We start from the raw sequence: 14,556 nt of genomic DNA, 5'->3' as shown, positions 1-14,556 counted from the left end.
ACGACCTTATTGGAAAAAGAGTCTTTGCAGATGTAATTAAATTAAGGATCTTGTGATGAGATCATCCTGGATTATCTGGGTGGGCCCTAAGTCCAATGACAAGTGTCCTTGTAAGAGACAGAAGAGCAAGACACAGAGAGAAAGCCTTGTGCAGATAGAGGCCAAGTGACTGGTGTTACAAAGCCACAAGCCAAGAGACAGTGGAGGCCACCAGCAACTGGAAGAGACAAGGAATGATTCTCCCCCGTGGCCTTTGGAGAAAGTGTGGTCTTGCCGACAACTCGATTTTGGACTCTGGCCTCCAGAATTGTGATCAAATAAATGTCTGTTGTTTGAAGCCACCAACTCCATGCACTGTGTTACAGTACTCTAGGAAGCGCATACGGAGGACATCACTGGGAATCAGAGCTCTTAGCTTTGGGAGCTGAGATGGTGGCCAAGTCAGCAGAGAGAAAGCCCCAAACCCCCCAAACAGCCTCATCAGTTCCCCTGATGCGAGATGGAGGACACATTACCCAGCTTGTAGTGGGTAACCTTGACCTTAAACTACCCTAAAAAGAAAAGGAGCATTTATTCAAATGTAACTGAGCTTGAAAGGACTGAATGGAATTGATGTAGCAAGATGATGCTTCCAGCCCCCAACAGAAATGAAGGGATTTTACACCAAATTCAATTCATTTGTAGAAAAACCAAGAAATTTATTTTAGCTTTGCGTAACTAATTTTATGTCTGTATATTTTCAGACATTGTATAGCTATACTACACGTCAAGGTTGCTCAGGGAGAATTAAAAAAAAAAAAGCTGCAATTTGTTGAGCTATTATTACATTTGTAATATTTTACAAACGAGGGCACCGAAACTCACGGTGGGCTGGCAGTTGCCACGTGGCTCGTAGCTGGCAGAGCCTGTTTGCTACCCGAGCTCCCTGACTCCAAGCACACTGCTGTCTTCTATGTCTGCTTAATTCAGTGATAAACATCATTGCAGTGAGTGCAATATCGTATTTATGTTTCTGACCAGGCAGTGCCTCACACATCCATGGAGTCCAATCAACTGTTTGTCGAATTTAGTGGAATAACATAGCTTTGCTGTCCTTAAGTAGCCTGCCATCTGTCCGGTTTGGGGGATATAATTAAGAATAAAATCTCCTGCCAACCCACAAAACCTCTCCTTAAAGGTAGAGAGAGAGAGCCCAGTTTTATTATTGAATAAGCACTAACGCAGGCTGCAATGCACATCACTGGCAATCTGCTAAAGAGATCACGGAGGCAGAAAATACCTCCCTCTTTTATATCACAGCTTTCCATACGTGTTCTCAAGATAGAAATAACTAGTCCTCAAGTAAGAAGACTTGACAGCACCACTTGTTAAATATAGTTTATCCTAAATTCACCTGGTAACTGGGGTGACCATCTGTGGGAGCTGATTGCCTTTATCCAAAGGAAAATTAAAACTTCTCATATTTCCGTGACAAGTAGGTAGGTTTACAACTTGGAGCCAGATGTCTAAACTCCCACCCTCCACAGAGAAGGGGAGATGGAGGCTCTGTCTTCCTTGATGTTTACATTACTTCAAGGAGACAGCCCTCAAGGAAAACATTCTTTTAGGTTATAGAACTGGTAAGAAGCTTATTTGGCTCTTCAAAGTATTTATATACATCTCAAACGGAAAGGGAAAGAATTTACAATTCCAAGTCTTATAAAGGAAATGCTCTAAGAAAAGAGAGGCGAACAGGATCCCTTCCGACCCCCCTTTTTTTAGATTTGTGTTTGCACTTTCACTAGAGAGAGAGAGGAAACCTGATTAAATTAGGACACAGAGCAATGCCTGCTCCAGTGCCCAGGGGTGAGAGAAGGGGTATAAGATATCCCCTCCTGCAGAAGGAAACCAGCAGGTGAACATCTCAGAATTCGGGGTGAGAAATCAAGATAAGGGAAGGTAGACTCTGCCTCTGATATTACTTTCTGTCATCAAGGTATTGGGAAATGGGCTGAACATGGAACAAAGTTTAAAATGTCCAGTTTGGAATCATGTCTAGTTCAGAATAAGCCTGATGCCCAGTTACCAGTGGTATACCAGTCATGGTGATGTTAATAAAAACCCTCTGGTCTAGATCGTTCTGTATCTTCTTCAAGTTATGATAAAACTCCAAAGGGCATGGCTGTTGAAAAGAAGGGTGCTGGCATTTGTCCCAAAGCAAGCATATCCCATCATAATTTAATCATGTTGATATACTCATTAAAATTGAAAAAGAGCTAGCCATTAACTTCTGCATAATAACTTCTCTAGCACTGGCTGAATTATCTCAACTTTCTGACCTTCATGCTTAACCTCCTAATATTAACAAATTGGAATAATTCATTAAGAAGAAAACTGAAAAGAAAAATATAAGTTAGAAATGAAAAAGATAATCAAGTGAATGTGGGACTTTAGAAAATTCATAGTTGAAGAGGAACTAGAAAGTAAAATATTTTTTTAAATTGTACTATTTTGTTGTTTTCTTTTATTTACCTGTTCTAAAAGAAGCATACATTTAAAAAAAACTGAGACAATCATAAAATTCTTTAAAAGAGGAAAAAATGTATAACTCCAATACACAAAAGCAAGTACCATTAATATTTCTAAAGTACCTCCTTCAAGCATTTTCTCTATTACTCCATTATATGCATAGTTGAGCTGCTACCATATATATATATACTCTTATTTACTATTATAATGTAAGTGTTTTCAACACCATAAAAATTCACCAGTGTATTAGTTATCTATTGCTATGTAATAAATTACCCACGCATTAGAAGCCTACCAGCAAATAGACGTTTATTATCTCGATTAGTTTCTTAAGGTTGGGAATCTGAGACAGTCTTAGCTGGGTGTCTCTAGTTCAAAGTGTCATGAGGTTGCAGTTGAGATGTTGCCTACAGCTGCAGTCACCTTGAAGTTTTACTACGGCTGGAGTGCCTCTTTCCAAGATGGGTCACTCCAGTGGCTGTTGGCAGGAGGCCTCAGTTCCTCACCACATGGACATCTCCAGAGGGCTGCTTGAGCATTCTCACAACATAGCACCTGCTTCCACAGAGCAGGTGATCTAAGAGAGACCAAGGGTAAAGACACAGTGTATTTTATTGCCTAGCCTCATAAGTCACACACAATCATTTCTGCAACCTGCTGATGACACAGGCCAGCCATATTCAATGTGGAAGGGGACTACACAAAGGCATGAACCAGGAGTCTAGAACAATGCTGGAGGCCATCTTGAAGAGTAGCTACCACAATGGGAATTTGTAATGGCTGCATGTATCTTATCACATAAATCTCTATAACTGTATTGACTATTCATGCAAAGTTGGATGTTATTTCTAATATTTCCTTATTATAAACAACCCTCTAATAAGCACCTGTGTATATTAAGCTTTTCATCAATAGTTCAGATCACTTTTTTAGAATATAATCACAGAAGTGGGATTGTTGAGTTCAAAAAAACCTTTTTCTTAATTTCCTTTTTAAGTAAGTTGGTTTCATAAAGCAAGTTAATATATTATTTCAATGAACATATGCATTTTATTTCATGCATTTGTGATAAATACCTTGAAATGCCTATGCAATGATTCATAACTGCATATTTATTTTTCATTTAATGAATTATATACTCAATATATTTTAGGTAGCTATATTATACACAGAATATTTTGATACTTATGGCATGTGGGTTTTTTCATTGTTATTTCACCATTTTATAGATCCTCCTGAGTTTGTTTGTTGCTGTTATTTTGGACAACTTAGAACTTGATGAAGACCTAAAGAAGCTTAAACAAGTAAGTAATGTATGGGGGATTTTTCTTAAAAAGGACAAAAAACCAGGGATAAACTATTTGCTTATAGGCAATATTAAAAATTTGAGCTTCAAAGTAAAAATAAAATGTAATAAGTTAAGGCTATCCAAGGTGGTAAAATGGTGTTCTTTTAAGTTTAACTTTTATCTAATATTAACAAGGGAAGCTTTCTATTACTCTGTAAATATCCTAGGAATAGTTTTATTATTTTTGAATAAAAGTAAGGTGGACAGAGTGTAGTAAATTGGATTTGGAGACTGTTCTTCTTCTGCCATTAAATGAAGGTTGTTTGGAAATGAGATGCCTCAAGGCCAGATTGCCATTTTGCATAATTATATGTAATACTCTTCATCATCATCATAAAAATACTACAACCAACCTGCCTGGTCTCTAGACACTAAAGGACAATTTAGTCTGGGTGCCCATAGTGAGTGTAAGAAACAGAATAAATGATCAAATGTGGACCCAGTTATGTATGAAAACAGACGGGATGTCATCATGGTGAAAGTTATACCCCCAAAAAATGAAACTAGAATTAGATGAATGCTGTGTTCTTAATGGCAGGAGGATTACAGCTATAATCAATCATTCCCATAGCTTCTGTTGCATGGAGGATATTTGGCTTGAATATTTGGCTCTATCAAAGAGTACAGACCCTTTGAGAAGAAGAGCTAGCAAGAGAATGGGACAATGGGTGGAACGTTCTTGTATCACCCTCCCCAACACTGAGAGAATAGTTGAGATGTTAACTACCAAACTCTACCCAACTGTTAGAATGTTATAATGTTGACAGAACCACACCTGTTATAATGTTAACAGAACCATGGCTCTCAAACTTTCTATTTGGAATTATAAGCAGGCCCTCCATACTCAGAATTTCCCAAAGCTCTCTATTTTTAACAAAGCAAAAAGTATAACCTATTTAAATTTTTAATTTTTTAATCTATCTCATGATCAGGTTAGGCATTTCATTTTATTACTCTTACCTTAAAGCCTATGCTTTTAACAGAGGGTATCAATAAGGAAAAAAACCAGAACAAACAAAAAAAATTGTTATGAAGACTCCTACTCGGAGCATACCAAGAAAGGTTTTGAGTTCTTTACCATCCTACAGCTACCCAGGCAAATGGGCATCTTCCCGGCTCTGCTAGAGATGATTTCTTCCACGTCTTTTCACTCTGTGGCAGCAGTGATAGGTTCTTCAAATGAGAGTTGGGACATTCCTTTATGCCATCAATGAAAATACTTTGTGTGGCTTCTAGTTGCAGAAAAAATATCTAATAGGTGAATTCAAGATTGAAAGTGACCAGCCATATAATTAGATGTGACCAATAAAAATCTGCTGCTGTTGAACCACTTTAGCCCATGCTTTACAAATCTGGTATTGAGCTGTTGCTTTTCCTTCATGCCATGGTTATTATGCAGAGATATGTACTATCCTCTGAGAGGGTACGTTACAATGTGTATTCTATAGATAAAATTTAAAATATCCAATTTTTTTTAGCTAGTGCTACCGCCAGGTTCCATATGCTTTTAAATAACCATATAATTCCAGCCCTCATTTGTAAAATAATTTTTCTGCTGGAAAGCAACAAAATAAACTTGTATGTAGCAATTTTTTCAGGATTGTGAATTCAAACCTAAGGATACTTTGCAGTGTTCATTTTTTTCAACATTTTAACTTATTTATATATACATGTATATGCATAGCCTACTTAAATTTTTTGTCATCTTTGTATCTAATGGTCACAATAGGCATTTCATATCTGACCCAAAGTGAAGAAGCAACAATAAAAAGTCAGGACTTTAATTGGCATTGACATTCTTCCTGGACTATAAAATTTTAATAAACTCTATGGCTCTTCACTTTGGGTAAATGTCATTATTTATAAAATAGCTTTTAATCACTCGCTAGATATTAGTGAAGCTTTGTGTTTCTGGAAATTCTGTATATCAGAACTGGTTATCCAATTGCACTAGCCTACAATTTGGACCATATACTCTGGGTATTTGGACATTGAAAACTCCAATCATAACGCAGCAATTCCATTTTTCTTAGTACTTTTTATGCTGTTCTTTATTCATGGTTGGACTGAAACTACGTATCTATTCTATTAATTTCATACTTGAAACTCGTTGAATCTGAAATTCATTAGAGCAAATATTATTAAACTAAGTTAAAGTGTTCCTGGTTAACTTTCTCTCATTTTTGTATGATTATGTTTTGTTTTCACTAGTTTTTAACAACTGTGTCATTTTTTATGCCCCTGATTTTCCTTATTTTCAGTGATCTTGGCCTTTAAGGTAGGGCTCATTTGCATATTTTTAGGAACACACACATTCGCTTGCATTCACTTTCATATACACACGTGGTAATGTAGATACCTGAAACTTTAGACTGTCTTTTACAGATTCTTTTAAAAAACAATAAAATTGTTACCCTAAATATTTGTTTCAATTTTCCATGTATAAATCCAGTCCTTAAGATTTAAACTTACATACTCTATTTTCACTATTCCCAGATAGAGTAGAGTGGAGGAAATGTTCAAAAAAAGTATTTGATTTTCTTAATATTTCAAGTTTCAGAAAGCGCTATGCATTCCAAATTCCATCTTTGCTCCGTTTAAACTTTTTGCTTCTTTTACCACGTCTGCCGGTCTGTAGATTCTCATAGCTATGGTGACATTGGTTGAATTTTTGCTCAGTATCAAATGTTTTATGTTTCCACTTATTTTTCAAAACAACCCATTCAATGCAGGTATTATTATTATGTCCATCTTACAGATGAGGAAACTAAGACACAGAGAGGTTAAGTAACTTGCTCAAGGTTACACAGCCAACAAATGTCAGAGCTAGAATGTGAACGTAGGCAATTTGGACCAAAAGCCCACACTCTTAACCTCTAAACTGTATTGATTCCAACTAAAGCTATATAAAGGCCAAACATGAGTCATGCATACTGTGGAGGCCACTCATAGGACTATGAATTATTTGTTTATATATAATGATGTTGTAGATTACAAAGGCATCCTCATATTCAACTAACTGTTAGAATGAAGGACAGTTTCTGAGAATAGCGGTGAATGCAGCAACCCAATCATTAAAACTATCCAGATTAGTTCTTTGTTTCCTCTCAAAACTCAGAGGATCTAATCAGAGCCACTGGAGTTACAGTCTTGCTGCGCTATGGCAAACGCCACTCAAGGTGCCACTTTGCAATGATCTTCTTGGAGCGATGATCCTCCTCAGACGCCTACATAACAGGCTTGCAGCATAGCAACATTTTAGTGACTTTAATGTCTTTTATTATCGATATGTTCTTAACTGTGTTAATATATAAAAGTTGGTTCATAGATTTTTTTCAAGAGTAATAAAAACCAGTGCCAGTTACCTCTAAAATGGGGGTGTTGGCTAGGTGCGGTGGCTCACGCCTGTAATCCCAGCACTTGGGGAGGCTGAGGTGGGCGGATCACGAGGTCAGGAGATCGAGACCATCCTGGCTATATAGTATATAAGCAGTATAAAATTCATTAAGCTTTGAGGGAAGAAAAAACCCACGGAAAAGGCTGAGGGGAGGAATCATTGAAAAGGGAAGTATAGATAGTCTGTTTAGATTAAATTCAGAGCTGTGAAATTGAAAACTGTTTACCCAGCTCTGTATCCAGTCTCATTTGAATCCTGGTTCCAATTTAATGATGTTTGGTCTTTGCTAGAGTCTACTGCATAGTGGTGGATAGATATTATATATTAAGAAGCTTTCATCTCTTATTGACTGTGACTTTTTTTTAACAAAAACCATAAATATCTTATATTCTCTTTTGTTAAAGTATGAGCTCCAGGTGAATGTTTTTCTTTAGCCTTAAGCTGCATGGTAGTTGATTTTATGTGTCAACTTGACTGGGCTAAGGGATGCCCAGATAGCTGGTAAAACATTATTTCTGGGTGCATCTGTCGGGTGGCTCTGGAAAGATTTGCATTTGAATTGGTAGACTGAGTAAAGCAGACCCCCTTCCCCAATGTCATTGAGCCACTTCAAAGCTTTGAGGTCCCAGATAGAACAAAAAGGTGGAGGAAGACTGAATTTGCGGTCTGTCTCATTGCCTGCACCATGTAAACAACCTTCTCCTGCCCTGAGGAATCCTGGTTCTTAGGCCTTCAAAATGTTGCCCTGGCTTCCAAAGGTTTCCAGCTTGAAGATAGCAGATAGTGGGACTTATCAGCCTCGATAATTACATGAGCCAATACCTTAAAATAAATACTGATGTATATTTTATTGGTCCTGTTTCTCTGGAGAATCTTGCCTAACACACCCTGAAGCTCTCATTTGCATCTCCATTTTGTCGCCTATATTGAGTTCATTCCAGATTGAGGGTGGTAGCAAGGTGGCAGGGATGCTGCTGGAAGATGCCATTCATCTGAGCACTGGTTGCATCTCCTGATGTTAGTTGAATCTTCAATCTTCTCAGCATTTTGTCAGTCTCTCATGAATGAACTCAAACTAATGTAATTTTAAAAGACTGATATAACTGCTGCAGGAGAAAATGCTATCTATTGAGAACTACCTTGTGTAGGCTACTTTATATTAAATTATCACATTTAATCCTAAATATTAAAGACGTGGCAACTAACATTCAGGGGAGTGAATTTCTCACCCAAGTCCACACAATTCATATGTGCCTGGGTCAGGGCCACAAAGGCTGTCTGACACTAAACCAATGCCCTTGCTGAAAGAGGCCACGCTGCCTGCGGAGAACCAGCTCCTTCATTTATAATGAAAAGCATACCTAGGTGTGGATTGGATGAGATGCTTATCCATTTTTTAGATCAGCATATTTTCTCCCTGTGGGTATTCAAAGAAGAAGCCAAATTATAATCAGTCTATAGCTTAGTGAGCCAGGAATCAGGATGGAGAGGGAGGCGAGAAAGGTTGTGTGATTCAAATACATAGATGACAGTTTGATAGGTGCAGCAAACCACCATGGCACATGTAAGCCTATGTAACAAACCTGCACATTCTGCACATGTGTCCCAGTATTTAAAGTGAAATCTAAAAATAAAATATTTTTAAAAATACATAATGGCCTGGGCTAAGATAGGCTGAGATCATCTGAGATATCTCTTTTACAGTTGAGGTATTAGTGACCCAGAAACTAAATCTGCTCATTCTGTGAAACTGAGGTCTGGACACTCATCTACTGTGCTATAGATATTGTGTCGGGGCCGGGGACATGTGATGGTCAGGACACTGTTTCTACCCTCAAAAATAACTCCTGAGCCAGTGGGAGAAAGTGACAGTAGACAGGCAGTTTGGGTTCAGTGGTGATCATTATAAGGATAATGTTTTGGAAGCACACAGAAAACATCTAAAGCAGACTGTGAAATCAGGGACATTTTCTCACAAGCAGGTGCAGACTGAAATCTGGAGTTTGAGTAGTGCTAATCCAGGTGAAGAGGGTTGGAGGAAGATGGTATGAAGAAGGTTACTGAAGACCAAGGGAACTGCAGACTCTTTTTTAGGTGGGAAAAAACAGAGTGGCTTTGTGGACACTAAGAGTTTGCTGTGGCTAATGTGTAGAGCAAGAGAGAAAATTGTGAACTGGAAAAATAAGGAGAGACCAGCACAGGAAATGCTTGAGCAGCACTAAGCATTTTGATATTATTCTGATGGCATTTATGCCACAGGGTGTCATAATCATACCTACATTTTGGTGTCAGTGTGAAATGCACTGGAGGGCACCTAAACTGGAGATGGAAGAATCTGTTCTTGAGGCAAGTGGTGATGGCAGCCTGAACAAAAGGAAATAGGAATGAGAGAATATCAAAAGCAGTAGAGTACAGAGAAGAGGATTTAGTAACAAATTGGATGTAGGAAGTGAGAAAAACCAGGACACAGGGATGTCACCCAGATTTCTAGATTTCTTTGAGTGCACTGATGCAGAAGAAATACAAGAGAAAGAAGAAATGAGAGTTTTGTTTATTTGGGTTTTTTTTCAGGGGAAGAAGGTTGGTCATATTTTCCCTGAGATGCCTGGGAAATATCTATGAGACAATGTCTATGGAGAGAGATAAAATTTAAAGCTTAGGTGGAATATCTAGGCTGAAATAGATAGTGAAAAAGAACAAAATCAACATGCAGATGGTAATTTAAGCCTTTAGAGAGCAGGAACTTACCAAGGGAAGGATGGTTCCCTAAGGGGTAATAAATAAATGGTATGAACCAGTGAGGAGGAGCCAAAATGTGTATGAGAAGTCACAGCACTAGAGGTAAGAGGAAAGCCTAGAATGTGTTTGTCATCAAAATCAAAAGGTGAGTTTCAAGAGAGAGGCTTGTTCAACAATCTCAAAGACTTCAGAGAGGTCAGAAAAGTAGTCACCATGGAAAGCAATCCCATTTACAGTAGCACCAAAAAGAATAAAATACTTGGAATAAACTTAACCAAGGAGGCAAAAGACACATACCCTGAAAACTATAAAATACTGAGGAAAGAACTTAAGCCACAAATAAAGATGAATTCTGACTTACAATGATTCGACTTAACGATTTTTTTTTTTTTGACAGAGTCTCAACCTTTTCCTTAGGCTGGAGTGCAGTAGCATGATCTTTGGCTCACTGCAACCTCTGCCTCCCAGGTTCAGGTGATTCTCCTGCCTCAGTCTCCCAAGTAGCTGGGATTACAGGCATGCACCACCAAATCCAACCAATTTTTGTATTTTCATTAGAGACAGGGTTTCACCATGTTGGCCAGGCTGGTCTTGAACTCCTGACCTCAAGTGACTCACCTGCCTCAGCCTCCCAAAGTGCTGGGATTATAGGCGTGAACCACCTGACCCGGCAACTTACAATTTTCTGATTTTATGATGATGCAAAACAGATACACGCTCAGTATGCTCCTCAACTTATGATGGAATTACATCCAGAAACACTCATAGTAAGTTGAAAATATCACTGGGCACGGTGGCTCACGCCTGTAATCCTAGCACTTTGGGAGGCCGAGGCGGGTGGATCATGAGGTCAGGAGTTCAAGACCAGCCAGGCCAACATGGAGAAACCCTGTCTCTAATAAAAAAAATACAAAATTAGCCAGGCGTGGTGGTGCATGCCTGTAATCCCAGCTACTTGGGAGGCTGAGGCAGGAGAATCACTTGAGCTTGGGAGGTGGAGCTTGCAGTGAGCCGAGATCACGCCACTGCACTCCAGCCTGGGTGACAAAGCGAGACTCTGTCTCAAAAAAAAAAAAAAAAGTTGTCCTAAGTTAAAAAAATGCACTTTACAGTATTTTCAACTTATAATGAGTTTATAAACGCTATTGTAAGTTGAGGAACATCTGCAAGTGAAAAGACATTCTGTGTTGAAGAACTGGAAGGCTTAATATTGTTAAAATGTTCATACCACCCAAAGCAATCTACAGATTCAATGCAATCTTTTGCAAAATTCCAATGGCATTTTTTGCAGATATAGAAAAGAAATCTTAAAATTCATATGAAACCTCAAGGGATACCAAATAGCCAAAATAATTCTGAAAAAGAACAAACTTGAAGATGTCATACTTCCTGATTTCAAAACATATTACAAAGATACAGTAATCAAACAGTCTGATAGTGGCATAAAGACACACATATAGACCAGTGGAACAGAATAGAGAGGCCACAAATAAACCCTCACATATATAGTCAAGTTATCTTCAACAGTGGTGTTAAGACCACACTATGGGGAAAGGACAGTCTCTTCAACAAATGGTGTTGAAAAATTGGATAGCCACTCACAAAAGAATGAAGTTTGGCCCTTACCTTTTATCATATATAAAACTTAACTTAAAATGGATTAAGGACCTTAACAAAAGACCTAAAACTGTAAAGCTCCTAGAAGAAAACAAGGCAAAAGCTTCATGACATTGGAATTGTCAATGATTTATTGGATATGGCATAGACAACAAAAGCAAAAATGGAGGCTGCATTAAACTTAAAAACACTTGCACATCAAAGGAAACAATCAATAGAGTGAAAAGCCAACCTATGGGATTGTAGAAAATATCTGCAAATCATATGTCTGATAAGGAGTTAATATTGAGAATATGAAAGAGCTCCTATAGTCAACAAGAAAAATACAAATAATCTGTTTTAAAAATAGGCAAAGTACTTAAATTGACATTTATCAAAAGAAGATACACAAATGGCCAAGTAGATGAAAAGATGTTCAACATCACTAATCATTAGAGAAATGCAAATAGAAACCACAATGAAATACCACTTTATACCTATTAGAATGGCCACTATCAAAAAAAACAGTTTGGCAAGAATGTGAAAAAATTGCAACATTTGTACTTTGTTGATGAGAATACAAAATGGTGCTGCTGCTGCAGAAAACAGTATGGCAGTTCCTCAAAAAATTAAACATAACATGATCATATGATATAATATACTTCTGGGTGTGTATATCCAAAAGAAATGAAAATAGAATCTCAAAGAGATATTTGCACACGCATGTTCATTGCAGTATTTTTCACAATAACAGAAGGTGGAAGCAACCCTAGTGTCCACCAGTGGATGAATAGATAAACAAAATGTGGTATCTACACTCAATGAAATATCATTCAGCCTTAAAAATGAATAAAACTCTGACACATGCTACACATGAATGAACTTTGAGGGCATCATGCTAAGTGAAATAAGCCAGTCACAAAAAGACATTCTGTGTGGTTTCTCTTATGTGAGTTTATCTAAAGTAGTCAAATTCAGAGAAACAGAAGACAGAATGATAGTTGCCAGGGGCTGGGGAGAGGAGTAAACCCATTGTTGTTCAATGGGTACAGAGTTTCCACTTTGAAAGATGAAAAAGTTCTGGAGATCTGTTGTACAACAATGTGACTATGTTTAACACTACTTAACTGCACACTTAAAATGGTTAAGATGGGGCTAGTCGTGGTGGCTCACGCCTGTAATCCCAAAACTTTAGGAGGCCGAGGTAAGCACGTTGCTTGAGCCCAGGAGTTTGAGATCAGCCTGCACAACGTGGCAACACCCTGTCTCTACTAAAAATACAAAAAATTAGCCTAGCCGGACATGGCGGCGCATGCCTGTAGTCACAGCTACGTAGGTGGCCAAGGTGAAAGGATTGCTTGAGCCCAAGAGATCAAGGCTTCAGTGAGCTGTGATCATGCCATTACATTTAAGCCTGGGCAACAGAGTGAGATCCTGTCTCAAATAACAACAACAATAAAAATGATCAAGATGGCACAATTTATGTTATATGCTTTTTACCACAATTAATTTCTTTTATTTAAAACTGATCATATTAACAATAAGGAGGTGGTTAGTGATGGCAATAAGAGCAAGCTCAGAGCCTTTGATGATACAGAGCTGGGTTGCAGAGGATAGGGAATCAATGACAGGTAAGGAAGTGAAGGTGGATCACCAACCTTTTCCTCAAACTCCTCATACTCTGTTTCCAGATAGACCACCTGGTTGCTGGCTGATTCTTAATTTTGTTAGATATGTTAATGCCATTTGCTACAGTGCTACCCAACCTTTTGTCATTGTGGTATGCATAGAGAATGATATTTGTACAACACGCTGAAGTCAATAGGTAGGAAGCACAAGCAGCTGGGAGTATCAGATATCAAGGATTCCTGATGCTCCAGGGAACAGCTGCCCAGGAGCAAGAGGACCATACCCTGAAGAACCTATAAATCATTAGTGGTTGAGAGTTGAAAAACTCTGCATTTCACTCAAACCTGTTGATGCTACCTAACTCCACTTGAAGCCATTCTTTCAATCTTTTGGTCAGAGATGATTCTTTTGAGATCAGTTTATTATGCCCATAACTTTCCATGATGTAAATCTCAAAAGATCAGCTTATAGAGCATTTGATCTGCTATTTCTGAAATAGCTACTTACTTTTATAATAAATGTTAGACTTTTTATAATAAATTCTCTGTCACACTAAGATGTGAACAGCAATAAAATTGGTTTGAAGAAATGAAATGGCTAAGACTGAGAACAGTTTAGATCAACGTTTAAGCCAAGAAGATACAACAGAGGCTCAGAATTTGGGAATATCAATTATCAGCATAAAAACAACAGCCTAGGAATCTAGAAGTCAATCAAAAAGTAGAAATATGGGAGGCCAAGGTGGGAGGATCACTTGAGCCCAGAAGTTGGAGACCAACCTGGGCAATATAGTGAGATCCCCATCTCTACGAAAAATAAAATAAAAATTATCACAGTGTGGTGGTCCATGCCTGTGGTCCCAGCTGCTTGTGAGGCTGAGGTGGGAGAATCACTTGAGCCTGGGAGGTCAAGCCTTCAGTGAGCTGTGATTGTGCCACTGCATTCCAGCCTGGGCAACAGAGAAAGACCCTGTCTCCCCAACCCCCCAAAAAAGATAAAGATAGAATCAGTCAACTGGATTTTTACAGTCAAATAAGTATAGGTGGGAGATTCAGAAAGTCAGTTCAGAACAGAAGTACCTGTTAGAATTGATGTCCTCCTGATATGACTGGAATTATGTCCCTCAAATAGGTACATGGAAGCCCTACCCCTCAGTCCCTGTGAATGTAACTTAATTGGAAATAGGGTCTTTGTAGATGCAATCAAGTTAAGATGAGGTCATTAGGGTGGACCCTAGTCCAATATGACTGGTGTCCTCATAAAAAGAGAAGAGACACAGACACAGGCACACAGAGCGAGCACTGTGTGATGATGGAGCCACAGACTGGAGTGATGTGGT

At 38.4% G+C, this 14,556-nt stretch overlaps 1 protein-coding gene across 7 annotated transcripts in view; it reads left to right on the top strand.

Annotated features, from left to right (window-relative positions):
* The window catches only part of NALCN (sodium leak channel, non-selective), a 365,066-nt gene that overhangs the window by 233,018 nt on the left and 117,492 nt on the right, over positions 1-14,556 (top strand). For all 7 annotated transcript variants that reach the window (XM_024231054.3, XM_024231061.3, XM_054529197.2 and 4 more), the window contains exon 15: positions 3,738-3,812. In XM_024231054.3, coding sequence (XP_024086822.1) covers positions 3,738-3,812 — 75 coding nt within the window. The remainder of the gene's footprint in view (positions 1-3,737; positions 3,813-14,556) is intronic.

The sequence above is a fragment of the Pongo abelii genome, chromosome 14, assembly GCF_028885655.2.
Source record: "Pongo abelii isolate AG06213 chromosome 14, NHGRI_mPonAbe1-v2.0_pri, whole genome shotgun sequence".
Classification (NCBI taxonomy): Eukaryota; Metazoa; Chordata; class Mammalia; order Primates; family Hominidae; genus Pongo; species Pongo abelii.
The sequence above is the reverse complement of the archived record's forward strand: the minus strand, read 5'-3'. Positions and strand labels throughout refer to the sequence as shown.